This window comes from Theobroma umbraticum, unplaced genomic scaffold, assembly GCF_002168275.2.
Source record: "Theobroma umbraticum cultivar Fairchild unplaced genomic scaffold, ASM216827v3 scaffold_4.1, whole genome shotgun sequence".
Taxonomy (NCBI): Eukaryota; Viridiplantae; Streptophyta; class Magnoliopsida; order Malvales; family Malvaceae; genus Theobroma; species Theobroma umbraticum.
This window is the reverse complement of record NW_018397258.1, coordinates 6,249,788-6,269,236: the sequence shown is the minus strand read 5'-3', so window position 1 is coordinate 6,269,236 and position 19,449 is coordinate 6,249,788. Positions and strand designations below refer to the sequence as shown.

The 19,449-nt window shown below is 37.5% G+C and overlaps 4 protein-coding genes across 7 annotated transcripts; all 4 read right to left on the bottom strand.

Annotated features, from left to right (window-relative positions):
- Window positions 1-292: 292 nt before the first annotated feature.
- REF4 (reduced epidermal fluorescence 4) lies at window positions 293-10,266 on the bottom strand. Its single transcript, XM_021423921.2, has 12 exons — window positions 9,731-10,266; window positions 8,532-8,642; window positions 7,946-8,293; window positions 7,387-7,706; window positions 7,193-7,284; window positions 6,316-6,676; window positions 5,580-5,787; window positions 4,341-4,455; window positions 4,016-4,177; window positions 2,766-3,426; window positions 2,007-2,213; window positions 293-1,581 (listed from the first exon to the last, which is right to left on the bottom strand). The coding sequence occupies exons 1-12, from the start codon at window positions 10,009-10,011 to the stop codon at window positions 461-463; spliced, it is 3,987 nt and encodes a 1,328-aa protein (XP_021279596.1). The 5' UTR covers window positions 10,012-10,266; the 3' UTR covers window positions 293-460.
- Window positions 10,267-10,923: 657 nt separating this feature from the next.
- On the bottom strand, window positions 10,924-14,326 carry LOC110413900 (Exonuclease family protein). 4 transcript variants are annotated; one of them, XM_021424920.1, is made up of 8 exons: window positions 14,194-14,299; window positions 13,935-13,990; window positions 13,290-13,441; window positions 13,080-13,213; window positions 12,506-12,735; window positions 12,219-12,425; window positions 11,613-11,693; window positions 10,924-11,479 (listed from the first exon to the last, which is right to left on the bottom strand). In XM_021424920.1, the coding sequence occupies exons 2-8, from the start codon at window positions 13,937-13,939 to the stop codon at window positions 11,230-11,232; spliced, it is 1,059 nt and encodes a 352-aa protein (XP_021280595.1). In that variant the 5' UTR covers window positions 13,940-13,990; window positions 14,194-14,299; the 3' UTR covers window positions 10,924-11,229. The 4 variants fall into 4 exon arrangements, with proteins under 4 accessions (XP_021280595.1, XP_021280596.1, XP_021280594.1 ...); XM_021424921.1 differs by lacking the exons at window positions 13,080-13,213; window positions 13,935-13,990 and having other exon boundaries at window positions 12,506-12,583; window positions 12,663-12,735; window positions 13,245-13,441; window positions 14,194-14,326; XM_021424919.1 differs by lacking the exon at window positions 13,935-13,990 and having other exon boundaries at window positions 14,194-14,326.
- Window positions 14,327-14,673: 347 nt separating this feature from the next.
- LOC110414387 (heavy metal-associated isoprenylated plant protein 42-like) lies at window positions 14,674-15,856 on the bottom strand. Its single transcript, XM_021425537.1, has 3 exons — window positions 15,738-15,856; window positions 15,579-15,657; window positions 14,674-15,463 (listed from the first exon to the last, which is right to left on the bottom strand). The coding sequence occupies exons 1-3, from the start codon at window positions 15,759-15,761 to the stop codon at window positions 14,808-14,810; spliced, it is 759 nt and encodes a 252-aa protein (XP_021281212.1). The 5' UTR covers window positions 15,762-15,856; the 3' UTR covers window positions 14,674-14,807.
- A 666-nt stretch (window positions 15,857-16,522) lies between these two features.
- On the bottom strand, window positions 16,523-19,355 carry LSM2 (Small nuclear ribonucleoprotein family protein). The gene is made up of 3 exons (XM_021424117.2): window positions 19,199-19,355; window positions 18,856-19,014; window positions 16,523-17,002 (listed from the first exon to the last, which is right to left on the bottom strand). Exons 1-3 carry the CDS (start codon window positions 19,199-19,201, stop codon window positions 16,883-16,885), a joined length of 282 nt encoding a protein of 93 aa, XP_021279792.1. The 5' UTR covers window positions 19,202-19,355; the 3' UTR covers window positions 16,523-16,882.
- Between the last annotated feature and the right edge of the window lie 94 nt (window positions 19,356-19,449).

Here is a 19,449-nt window from a genome sequence, read left to right as displayed (position 1 = left end):
TTCATTGTTACTTTTCAAAACTTATGATTATAAATAATGATCAAACTTAATTTTATTATTATGTAAAAAAATAAAAGCGAACATTTAATTTGAAATAAAAAAGAGTACATTAAAAAAATAAAAACCAAAAATCAAAGTGCAACAAAGGAAAAGACTTGGATAGAAACATTTCCAAACCGGCCCAAGGGTAACCACTTGATTGAAGGCTGGCTATTTCAGAGTTGGAAGTGTCTCTGTTCAGTAAAATATCTTTGCAACCATTCAAATAGTGGAGTCGATGAAAAGGACTAAATTGAAACAAAACAAGAAGAAAGATGTTTTGAACCATATTTACAAGAGTGTAATTAGATTCAGCTTCGTTCAGTTCCCTGTTAGAACTCCCTATGCTATGATCTTTACACGAAAGCAACATCAATTCATCGGATAAAAGTTGTCTATACTAAGGGCTTCTGACAAAAATTTAAACTCCGATTTCAATAATCAATTCGGCAGCTGCGCTCATGGCTCCCACACCACCAAGTCCCAACAACGCCATAGCCAGTTCTTCCTCACTCCACTGCCTCAATCCGTTGCTCAGCCTTTTCAAAACATCGACATCGACGTCCAAAACCCACTTCTGTGTGCAAGAGACCATCAAGCTCACAAACCCCGTTACATATGCACGCCAAGTGGCAGAATCACATCCCAGCGATATTTTCCCATCCAATGCACTCGCAAGAAATTCCAAGTGTGCCCCAAGAACCTTTGGTCGCCGTTTCGATGCTGGGGAGGCCGAGTCGACACCCCACGCAAAGGTCCCGCAAAGCACCGCAAAGTATGCAAGTGCATAACCCCCCAGCATGGCAGCTACACCTCCAGGTTCCCCGCCATCCTTTTCTGGAGCATGGGCTGATATAAACCAAGAAGGTAATGTTTCTTTGATCAAAGATTGGACCAAGCTTAATCCACCTGATAGCCAGACCAATGAAGCCCCAAGTGATGCAGCAAGTTTGACCCGTGTCATTGCTGCACCAAGAGAAACTTGCCCGTATCTCAGTCCAAACTTTGTCTTTTTCAATTTCTCTGCTTTCTCCTGGGATAACCCACTACTGGCAATCTCTCTTACAGAAGACATCAAAAGAGACACAATTTCTTCTGTCATAAACATGATATCTCTGACTGATCGATGCACTCGTAAGTATAGAATCCCTGGGGCAACTGGAGACATTCCCCCACAGAAGTGAGAGCCAAATCCATGGCCAAGGAGAGCACCCACTCCACCATTGCTGTAAATGATAGAAGGGCTTAATCCGAGAGTAGATGTGAAGCAACTCCTGAGAAGCTGAACTACAGCATCACTACTGTGGTGGAAGACAGTACGAGATGCTGAGAACACAAGGAAATCATTCCAACGCTTAACCTTCTGAGCCCATAGTGAGGCTATGATGGGCATGCATGGCCAGGGACAGCCTTCAGCCAGGGAATTCAACGCTGGGCCAATCAATATAAGGAAGCGTTCAGAGGCTTTATCAAGTTTATAGGTTATTGTGAGGCTAACAAGGGCAGCCAAGGGCAAAGGAAGCATAGTCGGAGAGCTCCCACCTGCAAGCAAAAATAAAAGATTGCGACAGAATTAGCTAACAGATCTGTCAAATGATAACATTCCCTACGTAAACTTGGAGTAGAATTCATTTTTCCAACATTTGTTAAAATTGCAAGGATCCACCTAAACCACTGGTGGCAGATCTGTGTCTAAAGTACATGATCGTAATTTTATTAGATTCACCTTCAATTCCTGTTTCCATTCAGAGAGGAAAATCATTAACACACAAAGAACTTCCAATCCTTTCCTTCCTATTTTCTTCTTAATTACATTTAAAGATACAGAAAAGCTGTACAGCGGCCAGTACAACTGATGCAACTTTTGCTCAAAAACCACTTCTGGAGATGCAGGTCAATAAAAAATTATCATTTCTCCAGAAACTAATACTAGGGCAAGGAACAAATATAATGGCACAAAGTAATACCTACGGCAAGGCTAGGGACATCAACACCAGTGGCAGCTAAAATTTTTTTGATTTGCTGCTCAACCATGGATAAATTTGCTGCAGGACTTGGCCAATCTGTTCCATTCATAAAAGCTGGCTTCCATATACCTCGCGTTACTTCAGCAGAAAAGTAGCTGACAATGGTGCCCAGGGTTGCCGGAAGGAAATCAGCAAGATCTTTGAGTCCTGAGATATTGCAGGCAAAAAATTTATGTTGCAAAAAAACATAGATATGTGGAAGAACAGGATATGCCATTTTCTTAGTTTGGTTAGTACAGAAACATCACTAGTTGTGTTTATGAAAGATACAGGATACCTTTCAGCAACTTATAAAGACTATTTCCATAAATCCTATGTGTGATTGTTTAGATTATGCATGGTAAACAGTTTGCAACAACTCCTATGCACTATATTGCATTCACATTATTTACTTTTCAGAAATCAACATAGATTGTCAACCTAAATGGAATATCATATTTTGGAAACAATAGTATGCACAGAAATTAAACTTCTGCAAAATACCAGCAATTAGCCCCAATAGATCAAGAAGAAGCATATAAAAGTCATTAAAAAATTATGCCTAAAATGTCAGCCCCAGTATTCATGTTATGAGATTGAACCCACTTTAACTTGACAATAAGATCTATAACTCTCTCCCTCAATAAGTTGTTCATATCCTACCAATATATGTTCCATGTATATGCCTGCTTTTAAGCAAGAGAAAGAAAATGGATAAACCTGTAGCCAGTTCACGGGGTGAGAGTCTTTCATGGGCACACGCTGTCAGAGCAGCATCAAGCACATAGGGAGTTCCTTGCAGGATATCCCATGCAGGCACTTTTAGTCTTACATAAACATCCTCGCCACCAGATGCAGAAGAACTACTACTTCCAGAAGTTGTCGAATTTAAAGACTGACCACCCCTGCTTATCTTCCTGAACATCATATTGAGGAGTGCATCAACAATCTGATGAACAGGGGTCCCTTGCACAAGTTCTGACAAGGTGGAAGCAATACATTCTTGATGCTGCCGGTACCAGCATTTTAACTTGGGAAAGGAATCCATAAATATGATATCCAAAGAGAAATTTAAAATTTTTGACAGTCTTTTAATTTTCAAACGATCCTTTGGTGCTTTTCCAAAAGCTGATAATTTAGAGTTTCGAACCAGCAACAGATAATCAGGACTTAGTTGGGATCCCACTGGTGTTGCATCTCCCATCACATGTTCAAGAGGTGGGTGATCAAACCTCCATAATCTCAGTAGAAGAGTAAATGCATTGGTGAACACCGCATGACTAGTCAGCTCTTCCCCCGTGGGCAGAGTCCATGAAACAGTGGGAGCAGTTGACCCAAAAACCTCACAAAGCGGCATCAGTGTACCAGCAAGTAGAGGAACCTGACAAGAAAATCAAATAACATCAGGGTCTAGAGCACATAGTGTTTTCTCCTTCCAACAGACCGCCCTTTGCTATCCTCTCTTTTCTTATGTGAACGTTTGCCAAAAGGCATGCCTCATTATTCATGCAACATATTGTCTCTGTCGATGCAGAAAGGAACAGCTGAATAAATTTTTTAATGGTCCACTATTACAAAGACATTAAGAAAGGGATTACGCTCAGTTCTATACAAATAGGGGAAAACCTATATATCATTTATTTGCAATATAGGAGAGGATCTTTTCAGCAAACTTGTTTAAAAACTGCCTCATTATTCATGCAACATATTGTCTCTGTCGATTCAGAAAGGAACAGCTGAATAAATTTTTTAATGGTCCACTATTACAAAGACATTAAGAAAGGGATTACGCTCAGTTCTATACAAATAGGGAAAAACCAATATATCATTTATTTGCAATATAGGAGAGGATCTTTTCAGCAAACTTGTTTAAAAACTAGCTCCGTTGACCTTTCTTTGGTTTGTATAACGCACATAAACATTCACATATAAGCCAGCAGAAAACATGGATCCTGAAAAATCAAACCTACCATGCCATGTAAAGAGAAGATCTGGACACAGTCTACAGGAGATATTCCAACAAGAAGAACATTCAACAATGGAGCATAATTGATCAAATGGCTATCACTCCCAGAATAATCGGCAGGAACTGGTGGTGACAGCACACTTGCAATAAAGAGAATGGTGTGTTCCTGCAAACAAAGGAGAACAAAATGAAATAAAAAATTAGTATGAATAGAAAAAAAAATAAACAAAAAAAAAAGGATAAACAAACTTCTGAAGCACTTAAGAATGATAGTGACAGATTATGTGACTGTAAAGCAATTTGTGGGAAGTGACCTTCTGTCAAATTACCTGTATATTCCAACCACGAACTAGAGATGCCCCACAAAGAATGCTAGCAGCAGATATCTTCTCATCATCAGAACCTTTGGTTGCAATCTCATAGATTTTCTCGATCTCTGCTAAGCTTCCATCAAATCCATGAGCTTAAATTCAGTTGCTTTAGCACTGGGTAAATTTACAAAAAAGAGCATCTCATATACCTGGCCTCAGGAAAAAGAAGGCTGTAACTGAAGACCAGGTCATATCCAGCAGATTACTTGGATACTACAGTTAATCAGTCAACACACTTGCTATCCTCACCAACATACAGACACAGACACAGAATAATGAGAAAAACACCCAGAATCTGTGGCACAGAGACACATAATTCTAACTTCTGTATGCACGTATTTGTTTAAGCATATCATATGTAGGAACTTAAAGTATGATAAAGAAAATAATCATAGGGAAATTAAAAAGAAAAGAAAAAAAAGATGATTCTTCGATGCTGAAAGACACTATAACTAAGCCACCTTACAACTAATAAACTTCAAATGTAGCCTCATCATGCAAACACCTAAGAGCAAAACGAAAACCATACTAAATGTGGGCAATAACGGGAAATAATATTAAATCAGCAAATATTAAATCCAAATTCCATACAACCAACTGCTGAGCTGTATATAGTAACCCTAGGGTATTATGATATGATTGACTTGTCAACATATTTCTTCCATCCAATCCATAAGCTACCAAATTAGACCTTTGACTCTAATAACATTAAATAGCAGGATCACAGATCATTCAAACTCATACAAATGAGCAAAAAGAATAATCATTTGTGAACAGCAAAAGGGCAAGCAAATACATAACGAATCCAGTGTTGCTGAAAGACATTCTGGCAAAATTCAAATGGTGTTATAAGAAACTTACAAAACTTAATAGCCAAGGAACAGAAAATATGAACAAGCTCATAAAAATCATGCCTTCTCCTTTCAGATACCAGAACATAATAAAAGATTAATGGATGGATCTATTCCATGAATTTTATTGTCACTCTGACTGGAGCAAAAAAGGTGATGATAACTCTCTCACATGGATAGTATCAGGGTTCACAGTTTGATGTTTGGGTCAACAGCCCCATCTTACTCTTTGGGACAATAAAAGAAAATGGGTAGCAACTATGCAACCAAGCCACCTTACACTCCCCCTTTAGTAAAGCAAAGGCAAAACAAAATTCATCTAAAGGATAAATACGTTACAGCATACCTAGAAGCTGGAGTTGCAATCAAAGCATTTATTAACGTTGGAGTTAAAGGGGATCCTTTCATCAGAGATGACCAACCAGGCACTTGACTAGGAACACTACAGGGTATATTGGCACGTGCGTTTACATAGCCTGGCCAGATATATGCTGATGTGTCCAATAGATTTCTGGCAATACAAGCCTCAACAATCAGATGCCGCATGTTTCCAGCTGCAATGCATACATAATATTATAAAATAAACCAAACTGAAAATATTCCACAACATGAAAAGGTTGGAAAATGCATTAGCTAGAAAAACAAAATTTAATGAAAGAAATAGCTATGAACAGACAGAACACAATTAGAAAACAGAACAAATAAAATCTGTCATACCTGAATAAGAGAAAAAAATCAACAAAATTTTCATAAAAGAAACCTAATATCAAGAGTGACAGAGAGAGAGGTTCAAGATAATCTTCCTGAATCATGATCAACCAAAGTAACACAGTCGACAAAACAACCAGATCAAACAATCAAAACCCCCTATATTAATTGCATGACTTAATTTTATAAGAGGGCATATTCTTGAGGGGAACTTCACAAAATTTTGAAATAATAAAGAATTAGCTAGCACTGTTGCTCTTGAACTGCTCAGTAAGAGCATGCAGTAAACTTGATTTATGCAAGAACACATCTCAGAACTGCCTTAATAGATCGGTAACCTTCATATATCAAAGATCAAGGATATTAGTGCTTACAGCAGTTCATGGGCATGTCATTAATGCTCATGCACTCATAGTATCCATTACCAACTGTGACACCAGAAATAAACATGATTGCCTTGGCAGCAGCCTGATTGGCTACTGAACGAACTGATTGAGGTGGAGTCAACAAAGCCTCATAATCACTCAGCATTTGTAAGCTGGAAATTAAACCCTTCCGACATCTTCCTGGGGCTTGTTTCTCTTTTGTTTGATTGGTTGGGCTGCAATCACTTTCATCAATCAATTCACTTTCCTCTTCCTCAACAATATTAGCCACCACAAGTGGCGTAATAGACAATAACATGCACAAGCAGGTGTCTAGGCGAGGTACAGGACCCTCACTAATGTCCCTTTCCTATGAAACAAACAAAATAGAGAGAAAAGGCAGATCAGATTAAACACATGAAATAGTGGGAAAAAAATACCGGAATATAATGTGTTCTAGATCATAATGTACGTGCTTCTCTGGAACAGAACTGAGCCTTTGACAAACCTACCGCACCAATGATGAACTAATTTTTTCTCAACATCATTTCTTCTACTTTTAAATAAAATAAAGAGTGGTATATTAATATTCCAGTATTTCCAGAGAATTGCTATATTACAAACTGGTTGTCACAACAAATCATGTTAAATTCCCTCACAAATTGACAAGAGTACAAGACCAGAACATAGAACCAAATTTAAAGTAGCTTTTAAAGTAGAAATGTTGGAAGCACACACACGCGCACGCACACGCACGCACGCACGCACGCGTGTGCACACACACGTACTTATGCATGTATATTCAACAATTTTCTTCTCAGTAAAAAGGGGATGAATGATGGTTGTAGGTTAACAAGAGTTCAATCAAGTTTGTACAAATTCTTACCCTTTGAACAAGCCTTAAAGCTGCAATCCATAGACCTAGAAACGTATCATGCCATGTGGTACCATTGACTGCCTGTAAAGCCTTTACTAAACCTGCAAGATTGACTCTGCCTTACTAACATGATAAAAGAAATATTCTTTCTGCTTTAAATAGAGCAATAAATCAAGCATCTGAAGATAACTATTAACAAGTACCAGTAAGCCTTTCGACAGCACCAGTAGCAGCCACCTGTGATCCATCCATAGCATCCTCAAGAAAAAGATCAATAGGAAGCCAATGAGCAGAAGGACTAGTCCCATGACATTGACCAGATGAAGATGTAAGACTCCCGGAGCCTATGATAGCATGAAACTCTTCTTGTGATATTATTTTACATTCCCGAGACAGAACCTTACGTGTATCAGATGTCAGCTGCAGAAGGGCATCTGGAGTTACATGTTTTGAATTCCTCAATGCCACTGACTGTGCTGCAAGAATGCTTAATTGCTGAATGAAAGCTCCCCAATGTGATGGCCTAAGAAAAGTAACAGAATATGTGAGTTAGTCACATCTTAATCAATAACTCAAAGTATAACAAGCAACCCATCCGAAGTTCAGTAAATCAAATTCTTGCACAAATTATGGCATTACATAAAGTGACAAGACACCACATGAACTGCACTTGTTTTTACCATTTCCCTCTTATTCATAAGATATAACTAGCACCACAGTGCCTGAACAGAAAGAAAATTAATAACAGATATGAATTCTTACATGTTTCTCCGTGCCAAGAAAAGAATCCTTGAAGTTACTTTGTTTTGCAGAAACTCCCCAATAATCTCAATAGCCATTGTAGTATTTCCTTTATACATTACATCATGCTGCTCATTTCTCTTCTCATTAAAGTTATCAGGAGTATCTATTTCCATGTCTTGGGTTACAGTAGGCCATATTGATCTCCTTTCTGGTGTAAGTTCCAGCAACCCTTCATCATCTAGTGATGCATCAAGCAGTTGCCATACAATTGAAAAAACAAATTCAACTAGAAGCAGACCAGGTTCAGACACTTGAAGGCCAAATATCTGGGAAAGATGAAGAACATCATCTATTGATTTCATGGTCCTGTAATTTCACCAGAAACTTATGTTAATACTTAATGCAGTAGCAGAGTTAATTGTCCCAAAATGATATGAAGCAATAAGTTGGCAGAGGTGGAGGAGTTTACACAATCAGATCAAACCATTTTCATAGAATAACAGCTGACATAATTTAGGTTTCATTATTTAGTCACATGCCATATAGTTTTATTTAATATTATTTAGCATAAAAAAAAGGAGGGGGGTTTAAATTTGGAGCTTACTTTTGATAATTTGGCTTATTGATTTGACATTTAAGTGAAAAGGTATGCCTCCTAAGGAGTTCCATGTAAAGCCGATATGCCGCTGGATGAAACTTACGATTTGGAATAACCCTGTCATAGACACCAAACGTAAATTATCAGTTTTAGTAAAACAAATGGCGCATAAATAGGTATCTTCCACAAAATCATGACTGCACAGGCCACCCATTGTTGGACAATATGTGCTGGTGGAGGACTTAAAGATTAATATTTTTCCCAGGAAACCCAACATATAGCTATTTTAAGATTGCAATCTAAAAAAAAAAATCCCAATGAGGCAGAAAATTTCTTTCAAAACCAGCAGTGACACATAGAAGAAAAAACCACAACCCAGAGAAATAAGCAACCAAAACACAATAGATTGTCAGATATCCTCGAACTTTTGTTCGCTCAATAGCAAATGAGTGTTAGATTAAGAAAAACTTTTGGAACACCAATAGGCATTAAAAGAAAGAAAAACAAAACCAAATACTATATTTAACCTTCGATAAGGAAACATAATAATGAGTTTATTTTCTTAAGGATATTGGCCTTTATCATATTTTGTACTTTGATTGAAAGCCATAAAACAAAGGACAGAATGAATGAAAAAAACAGTTCTTCCGAACAGGTCCTTAGAACAATGAACCCATATTCATCATAACAACTCAACTTTGCCACAACTCAGCACCTCCCCTCACTTCCTCACGGCAGGAATACCAAACACGCACACGCACACACACACACACACACATACATACATACATACATACATACATACATGTTAATATGTACAATCATCTTGTACACCGGCTTTCAGATTTGAAATGAAATCATAATAGGCAGCCATGGTAGGGTGTGACACCCAAATACAGGGCTAATTCTTACAGACAAAAAGTAAACAAAATCTACAGCATCCCTTATTCCCATGAACTGCAGTATATTATTGTGTTACCAAACTTAAACAAAAGGCTATCAAAATAAACGATACTATTAACTTACAAATCCACTAAGCTCAAAAACCCAAAACCAAGCAACATAGTCACCAATAAAAAAAATGAAATAACAAAAATATCCTCATAACAAGATCAAACAACACAGTGACAAATATCATCAAACCCTATTTATTTTGTATAAATAAATATATATAAACAAATTAAAACAAAACAATGGAAAATGACCTGGTCGAGAGAAGGGCGAGGACGAGAATAGGAGGAACAAATTTGACAGTCATGGCCTTCTCCAGGTACTTCCACGTGATGGCCACGTGATTATCCCAGCAGATGTGGGAGACAAGGAGGTGAGCCAGGTCAATCGAAGGCAAAGAAACCCCAGCGGAGTTAAGGCTAGAACTGAGCTGAACCGCCCAGAGAAGTGGGTCACTGTTCTTGTCCTGAGCAGACTTAGTCTGCTCCAGCACCGACTCCCATACCGGACTCGCCGCCTGTATGGACACCGCCATGCCGGCTGCCGCTGCAACTGCCGCCGCAAGGTGGTGGTCCAATGGCGTTTTATTAACACTAGTGTTTACAGTGGACTGGGTCGACCAGCGAGTCGAGTCGAGGGCCCTTTGTTTTTGGTTGTTTCTCTTTTAACTCGGGGACCAAGATTGTTTACGGGGACGCCTTGATTGCAAGAAAATATAAAAGGGTGGAAAAGGGAGATGGCGTTTCTTTTGCCATGGGGTTTCTTTTCGATTTGGGGAATCTGTTAAAGGGCCTTGTGCTTGCGTTTGACTCGATTAAGGGCTCAGTCAATTTTGGGGGCTGCCTGTTTAATTTTCCCTCTGCTTTGGGTCATTGCCTAATCAACTAGTTGGGTCAAAATTTTGATGCTTTTCATATCAAACGAATTTTTTAACTTCCTTCTACATGCATGTTCACTTATCATTTTGAGATGGAATGGAAACAGTAACGCCACTTATAATAGTAGTTGATTTAACATTACAAAGATATTTGCTTTTAGAAGTCAATTAATTATGGATTGCGTACTAACGTGGGTTTTACTAACAAATTGGACAAAGCCAATCAACCATGTCTTATTTTAACCCAGGAAGTAAAGCCAAACGTTTGTACACGTGACGAGGTGGTGGTGTTGTTCGCCCGTTTGTTCCATTTTAAGTCATGGCACTAAGCTTCTTAATGAATTATTTTTGTCTATCATTAATAATTGATGGGCCGAGATGGTATGGGTGAAGCTTAAAAACACCCATTAGTCTAAGGTTGCTGCCCAACATCCTTAAGAGGGAAAACAGCGAAGGTCATAATGACAGAAATAATGAACTCAGCATCCAATAATGACATTGGATTTTGAAACTTACTCTACTTCAAATAAGAAAGAATTAAGAAGATTAGCAGCAATTGACATTTACAAATGTTGCAATGTTCTCTTCCAATAATTATATTTTCTACAATCACATTACATCGAAAACATCAACCGTCTCCATAGTTTCTCTTGTTATATATACAATCCAAACGGTTGCAAGTGGACTTTCTATTGTGACTTGCTTGTTTTCACTTCTCTCCTCTATCCTCTTTTCTTTACTGCTCTCCTGTCAAATTCGAAAAGTTCTAAAAGCCCAAATGAAGCCCACACTAAGGGGACACAGCACAAATGGCAGACACTTCTTAACATGCCCTGCCACGACTAAAATGTTCAGTTGAAAAAAAAAATGGGAAAATCAGCTGCCAAGGCTGCATTCCTTGCTCAAGTCTAGACACCAACACTTGTAATCAGATATAGAGATCTCATATAGCTCATCTGGAGTCAGCTTCTCTAGTTCTGTGGATCTAATAGAATCGAAGCCACTATTTGCTTTTTCATTTCCAAGTCCTTCCACCTGGTGGTCTTGGCCACGCATTCTCTTGTACAGTCTCATCACAGAGATACAATCTTCATATGGATCGTGAATGCCTGACTGGATATCATACCTGTAAAACAATGCACGTTGATGCTAGAGGAAAAGGGTGTAACAAGAAAGAAGATACAGTGAGCAGCAGCAGCAAATTTGATGAGCAAGAAATAACTCCAAAATGTGAAATAGATCCTGAAATAGTAACTTGCCCTAGATATGTTTTGGTAAGGTGCTTCAGTGAGTGACTAAGAAGATTTGTTTTCACCAACGGACGGTATTTTGCAGTGTCCCTGCACAATAGAAAAGCCCATGTAAGGGAGGACATTTCTGCACAACATCTTTAATAAGATAAAAGAAATGAAGAAAAAGGGCAGGAAGGGGGGAGGGGTTGTTGAAAGAAGTCCATGTCAAATCAGAAAGTAAAAACAGCAGGACAATATAAAATTATCCCAATTCTTCTACACTTTATTTTTCCACTCTGTTTGACTAGACAATGCAATGCATCCTTTCCTTACAAAGCCAATTAAATCCTTAGATAAAGGTCAAAAGTGATTAACAAACAAAGTATAGGATTAGATGAGATGCAAAACACAACAGAACGAGTTAATTTTGTTAACGCTTAAAGTAGTTATATCTTGGATATGTTTCATCTAGAAGTGAACTAAGTTATACCATCAAATGAGCGAGGAAACACAAGAAATGACATCACATAGGGTTCCAATAAAATTACAGACACCAGCTTCAACAAATTCATTCCTCAAGAAGAAATTTAGATGGCTTGCTGCGTTTATAGCGACAGAAATAGTTCAATATACCTCAGCAGCTGGCCAGGATATTTCATTCTCAAGCAGTCCAAATCATGCTGTATCCCATGACCCACAAGAAGCCTACCCTTTCCCCCATCTAGGCGTATCCTTCCAACAGACTCTCCATTGTGCAGAATTTTCAATATTTTATCTTGCACTTCGTTAAGTGGCATGGCATCTCTCAAATGGTCTTCTGTTACCCCATTTACTTCATATCTGAAACATATATATGGAAATAAAGGAACTATTCCTTTAAAAAGACCTTATTAAATCAAATACAATATGGAGCATGGTACCTATAATTACTGACAGGAATTTGTGGTCGAACATATGTGTGGAAAATTAGATTCTCATCTTCATCAACAAGACATACCCTAGCACAAAGGTCAATTGATCCATCACTACCACCACCAACCATTTCACAATCCATAGCAATGGCTCTATGACCTTTACCATTGTGCTTTGCATCCATAATTGAACCTGACATAATAACATGAGATTCTATACAAGGCACGATCTTTGTTCCCTGCAACAGTCAACATAATATTTAGGTTAGATTTGGCAATGAATTAAATAACAACTCAAAACAAGTTATTCTGCAGTATGAATGTGATTAGAAAGGTCACTATGCACCAGTTACTCAACTTTAACCAAAATGTACTTTTTACTTGTTTTCATGATTCATTTTATCATATAACTTACAAATAAGACATCCAAAACACAAAATACAAGAGAAATATAGTCAAACATATGTCCAAAGGACATATATAACATATTGGTATAGACAAATAAAGAAGGAGGGAGGGGGGAAAGCTCCATCATTGATAAGATTCTATTTTAGCATTTTAATAGTTTCACTGGGCTACTTACAAGGGGAACAGGAGCATTTAGGCAGCACTTTTGTTTATGTTCATTAAGGGCAGCAGGGCTATCCAGAACTTTTAAACAAAGATTACAACCTTGGTTCAAAAAAATCTTCGAACAATTTGACTTTGCCAATGGACCTAAGTAAAAGGAAAGAGATGAGATACTTACACAATAAAAATTGACAAATGAGAATGAACATGCATATTATCTCACCACTAATATGTTCTCGTACTGATTCAAAAGATTTGCAGTGCTTTTGGCACACCCCACATCTAGGTTGATGAACTGAATGGTACGAGATTTTCATATGCTCTATAAGATGCAGCTTTCTCTTAAATTGTTTATAGCATGCAGGGCATTTGTGCCTGCAACAAAAAATAACGGAAAAAAGTTCGTTAAACTTACATGCATTACAAGCACTACCAATGTATCATCATCAAGAATAACAAAGACAATATCAGCTTAAATATCTAAATAGAGAGTTATTATCACGTAGTTTATGTCTGAAGCAGCAAAAGTGGAAACTTCTCAGCAATATCCATTTTTTCCCTTATTTCACAGTATCATACATCAACAGTTAAACTCAAATTGCCTACATTATGATAGCTGATGTATATTCTCTATGTCTACCAAATCTTGGTACTAAGACTTCGTTTGATTGATACTTTTACATTTTACCCTTTACTATTTGTATTGTGCCTTATATTCAATGTTCTTTTTTTTTGCTAAAAATGCAAAATGTCAAAGTGTGATCGATCAGAGGCTAACTTGAAACAGCAACAATATAAGTGATCACAATTAAATAAAACGTAAAGTAGCATTTAATATCCCAGCAAAAGTATGGAAATTAGCTAAAACCTCATATGGAAACAAACAAAACTGTAACAGAAGGAAAGCAGAGAGATCCTGAGAAACTGCGAGGAAACAAATAAATTTGTTACTATCTTTTTAGTACCCAGGAATTAAATAACTAAAAACAAAGTAAATGAACCAATGACACGCATTTTCGTCCGTATTCTTTCCCATATTTTCTAGGCATCCAAACATGTCTCATCAATAAATGACCAACAATCAGAACGAGCACAAGCATAAACATAGAGAAAGAGAGAAATGGGACCTTTGGGTTCGGGATTCTGAAGGATCAGGTTCGGAGGCCATGGGGTATTAGCTCCGGAGATGAAAATGACGGGAAATTTCCGGTGTGTATGGCCGTGGGGTATTTTTCAAAAGCTTATGGGCATAGACGCATAGTATCTATTTTTATTTTATTCAATTAAATTATTATATTTTTATTTTAAATTAAATAAGTTTTTATATTGAGAAAACATTTCTAATCAAAATATTATTTATTAGTTTTTATCAAATAATATTTTATGGTTTATAATAATTATTTTTTATCAAGTGATAATGTGAAATGAAGACATGTAATAATTATTGATAATATGATTAATGATATAGCTGCAACCTTTTTCTAAATGAAATGTATATCACCAAATGCATTGACATTCATGTGTGCATGCAAATGTCACACCTACATGAAGATATGCCTACATACATACATACATACAATATACTCAAATTTTCAAATTTAGTCGTAAATTGAGAGTCAGCTAAATGCCTTGGAAGAAAGAACAAAATTAAACTACATATCATATGCATAAAGTTATATGATATGTTATTCCTGGAGGATAAACTGAAAAAACACTAATCAAATTCAATTTGGGCAGCAGCTTACATTATGCTGCAAGCATTAACATTATCATCGCGAAATGAGTGAAAAGCAGAGTTGCCTATTGGCGCTTCCTTCTTCTCATAGAAATCATATGGATATGGCCGCGGCGGCCTTGTTATTCGGTAAGGTGGTGAGTAGGGATAAACTGGTGCATGCTGTCCATATCTATATGACGGAGGTGGAATAGGTTGAGGTGGAGGTGGCAGCCTTGCATACCCTGGCCGTGGTCCTCCAAAATTGCCAATCACTCTTGGTTCAACAGTACTCTTCTTGCCAAACCAACCAGCAAAGGCGCGTTTCTTCTCTTTCTTGCCATTTTGTGGGTGATGCCAAGAGAATGTGCCTTCAGGTCTCTTTGGTATATTGCCCTTAACTTCATTATGGACAGCCTGATCATGGTCGTCTTTACCCTCGTCGTGGTCAGTGGATTCATCAGGAAAAGAACATGGTTGGTTATTTTTCTCGTATTTACAGGGAGAATAACTATTCCCTTGGGCTAGCATTTTGCTTTGAATCTTGGGGTTCTTCTCATAGGCGTAAAGCTCTGCTTTTTTGCCAACCTTTTCTGATATGGTCTGGATGAGCATAGACGGTTGGACCATGCCCCGAACAGACACCAGCCCATTTTTGGCATCTATGTCGATAGCATGCACGCCTAGGCGACATAATCAGATGAAAAGAAAAAATCAGTAAGTATTTTAAAAGTTGTCAGTGTCTTTAAGACTCAAAATAGACTAGTACTATAATATTCTTTCATGGAGGAAACATGCCATTGATTTTCTGCAGCGTTTTCTTCACTTTCATGGGACATGCTGCACAGCATTGGGTATTCACTTTGAGAACACAAGTCTGCCAATAAAACGTAAAACCATGAAAAGGAAAACATGGGTATTAAAACATGTGAAAAAGAAAGACATTAAGATGCATACCGGGAAGTTCAAACCATCTCCCATATGGAACCAGAGTACCCAAGGCCAGGCAAAAAAGAGAAGAATGATTGATGGGATTAAAGGAAATGAACGTTCTTAGAAGACAGTAAGGAGAGGAGTAATGTAGTTACGTGTGCCTTGAACTGTTGCCTTGCTATTTAAAAGAAAATCTCCATGATTTTTCCTTTTTGGCCAGAAAATCATGATGCTTCATTTAGCTTTAACTGAAATGGAAATAATTAAAGCCTAAGCGTTGTTTTGTACAATGGAGAAGATTTGATTTCCGTAATTGATGTAAGAGATCAAGAGATCTTACGTTTACAAAATAACGAAGGAGTCGTCCTTAGAAGATAAGGTAACTTAACATCCCATTTCAAGAAGCAAATCAAGTTTGATTGCCTTGAGTATGATCTTTTCTATTGAATAAATGCACCGAGTTTCCAAATTGGAATTGGCGATCATAAGGTGGACAAACTGAATCAGGCCGAATTTATTAGATTATTATTTCCAATTTACAAGAAAGGGAAAAAGATAGAGTAAAAATGGTAATAAACATTTTGAAGGGACTGAAACTGTATGATTTGGTTGATTACTAAATTTATTCCTTCGATACCAAGGAATCATGTTAAATTAGGAAATTGTGAATGTGGTGAATTTGAAATCCTAATACGTGATAACTCCTATAATTAATAACTGAACAAGTTAGGCCCTTGCCAGTGAACCAACCAACAGCACCAAAAATTAACCTCCAACCTCACCATCTTTCTCATTGTGCAACATTTACGTATTCTAAATGAAACTTGCTGTGACTTTATTTATTCATTGTGCAACATACCCTTGCTACACAAGCTTTCCACAGCCTATGTTTCAGACCTCATCCTCAGAATTCATTCCTACTCAACGAACATCTCACAGCATTGTAACTAGCTACTAGCATTGTACACATTTCTTCAATAAGGAAATATTCTTTCAACAAATCAAATTTGTTGATGCACAAACCAACATCAATTTGTCTACACTAATGCAAAGAGGGATCAGTCTTCATTAACTTGTCACTATCTTTGCTTAATTCAGAAACTATTTGAAGCAAAAGTATCTTAATCAAATGTTCATTAAAGTACATTGAAGTTGTCACCAAATGCTTTTCAGCCTCCCCGAGCTTCTCTTCTCGTGGCATCATGAAGCAATTCAATGTCAACTCCATCAGGAGGTAGCTGGACATATCTCACAACCGAGCCTCTTATAAAACAGTTCCTCACTGAAAGCTGTAACCAAACAGAAACTCATCACATTCAGCCGGTCAACATTGAAATGAGAAAAACAAATATACAGAGATGACAGAAGCAGCGACATCAAGCCCAAGGGATGTGAAGAGATGGAAAAGAAGAATGCTCTAGTTGAGATTGATATGGCCAACTATGACAAAGCCAAACCAAGACACTTGCTATGAGTATTGGGTAAAAGGACATTACAACCTGGTGATCCTTCCAGGATAACTTTTACAACCACGCTGGGGAATGCATGTCTTGGCACTAAAGGATTAATTTAAAGATAAAAGAAAAAAAAAGAAATAGAAGAAAAACAAGAATAGAAAACTGATAGCGTATTAGATGGAGAGACGAACCAACTTTATGCAAAGTTAAAGAAACGCCATTCAGCAGTAACAAAGTGTTTCAAAGCTATACCAGTCTTTGACTCAAAAGCTAACAGATAATTAAAAGAACGAAAGTATTTTCACTCTCAAAACTAATAAAAGATTACCAAAAAAATATTACACACTAAAACTGGGACTTCCATGTCAAATTCACATCTATCACTCCATCTAACATGCCCAATGGCCAAACTGTATTCAAAGCAAGCAATCATCAACAATCAACATGAAATGACTTGAGGCTGACATAAGCCAAAAGAAAAAAAATAAACTTTCAAAACAAATATATTTCGAAAAGAGAAGTGGCAAAAAACTGGCAAAACATACACCACAAGCGATAGCCAGATTAACATCACATTTGACACACTCCAAGATTGCAGCACTTCTGGCACAAGTCTTACTGAGGTAAAAGGTGACAGGTTTAGACGGATCCAGCACAAACCCATCCTTCCTAGCAGCAAACAAGTCAGATCGCATTGCTACTCTTTCCTTAAGCAGCTTAAAATGTAAGTTTCCTTGTTTGAATAGGCTCTCCTGCCTGCCTCTTGAAAACATTAATTATTATATAGATTTTACAGTTGAGCTGAAAGCCAAGATTAGGATGAAATTCTTTCAGGTAACACATAATACTAGTAAAGAACATCCTGCTTCAATAATCCTATGTGCCAAATGCTAGACCATGTAGCATCATGCTAATATTAACAGGGCATATTCTGTAGTACAAAACACAATGTTCCTCATTCCACTTTTCTGACTAGTGCTCTCTAACCATGGGTGTGAAATAGGAATAAGGCATTCCAATTAAAAGTAAAGTACTCAAAAATTTTATCTACAGATAAACCCTAGAGGATAAATTTGCCATTGACATAGCACAGGACAGAGACACACCATTCGTGGAAAGCAAAACAGAAAAGAAAGAGGGACAATAACAAAAGTGCCATTTTCCAATAGGTAGAGGAGAGCGTGCATATCAGATGCAAAGAAGAAACGGTGAAGAATGATAAGTAAATTAAGGTGAGAAGTATTTGGACTTTCAGGTACTGAGAAAATGAAAATTTATAGGACTCATCACTTCTATTGGAGAAGTAAATCAATGGAAAGTGCTACTCGTCGACCGATAAAGTGATTGATATTCAGTATAAAATCAGATAGCAAAAGAGAAAATCTAAATAAACAATCTGTAAGAGAAGGTAGCGCGTACAAAAAAACACTTGGTAACCCCCAAATTCAGCTTCCCTCATCTCATGCTTACCCCCAAAAAAATGAAGCCGGTTGGAATGAAAGAAAAAGTAGATACGTAGAAGACCCAATACATTTCTTCCAAGTAACGAAGTAAAAAAGAAAAAGAAACCCTAACTTTTAAGACACCTAATTTTAAAGTAATCCCGTGAAAAACCCTTATGATAACAAGAAAATGAAGGGGAAATGAATAGGCAAAGGCGAATATAAAAAAAAAAGGGGGCATACCATGTGAGGATACTTGTCTTGATCGACAACCCTAGTGTTCTCGAGCTTGATATTGAGGTATTGATCAACGGAATGAAGGGTTCCTCTAATTGCCAAATCATTCTTCAACTCCACCGTCACTTCTCTTCCCACCAAGTCCTTGAAATATGAAAAGAACAACTGCAGCACCCCCACCCCAAAAATAAACAAAGAGAAGCCCATGGGAGAATGCCATACGGGAAAATAATTGCGACCACAATTGAATAAAAGAATGATTTCGGTGGCAAGAAAACAAAAGAAAATGAAATTAAAAAAAAAAACACAAAGTCATAAGAACATGATGAAACCGAAAGAAGAAGATTACCATGATTTCGATTCCTGTGCCTCAAGAGAGAGAGAGAGAGAGAGAGAGGGAGAGGGAGAGTTTCTGCGTTTTGCTGCGATAAAAATTTGATGGAGCCGAGTTCTGTCTGAGCTGAGGTGTACAGCGGAGTTGCAAAACTTAAACTAATGAGTTACAACTCCATTCTATTTATACCCACCACTACCACACCCAGTTATTTACGGATACAACCTTCCGTCTTTTCCGTTGTTTGAACAACTAGTACTATTCCT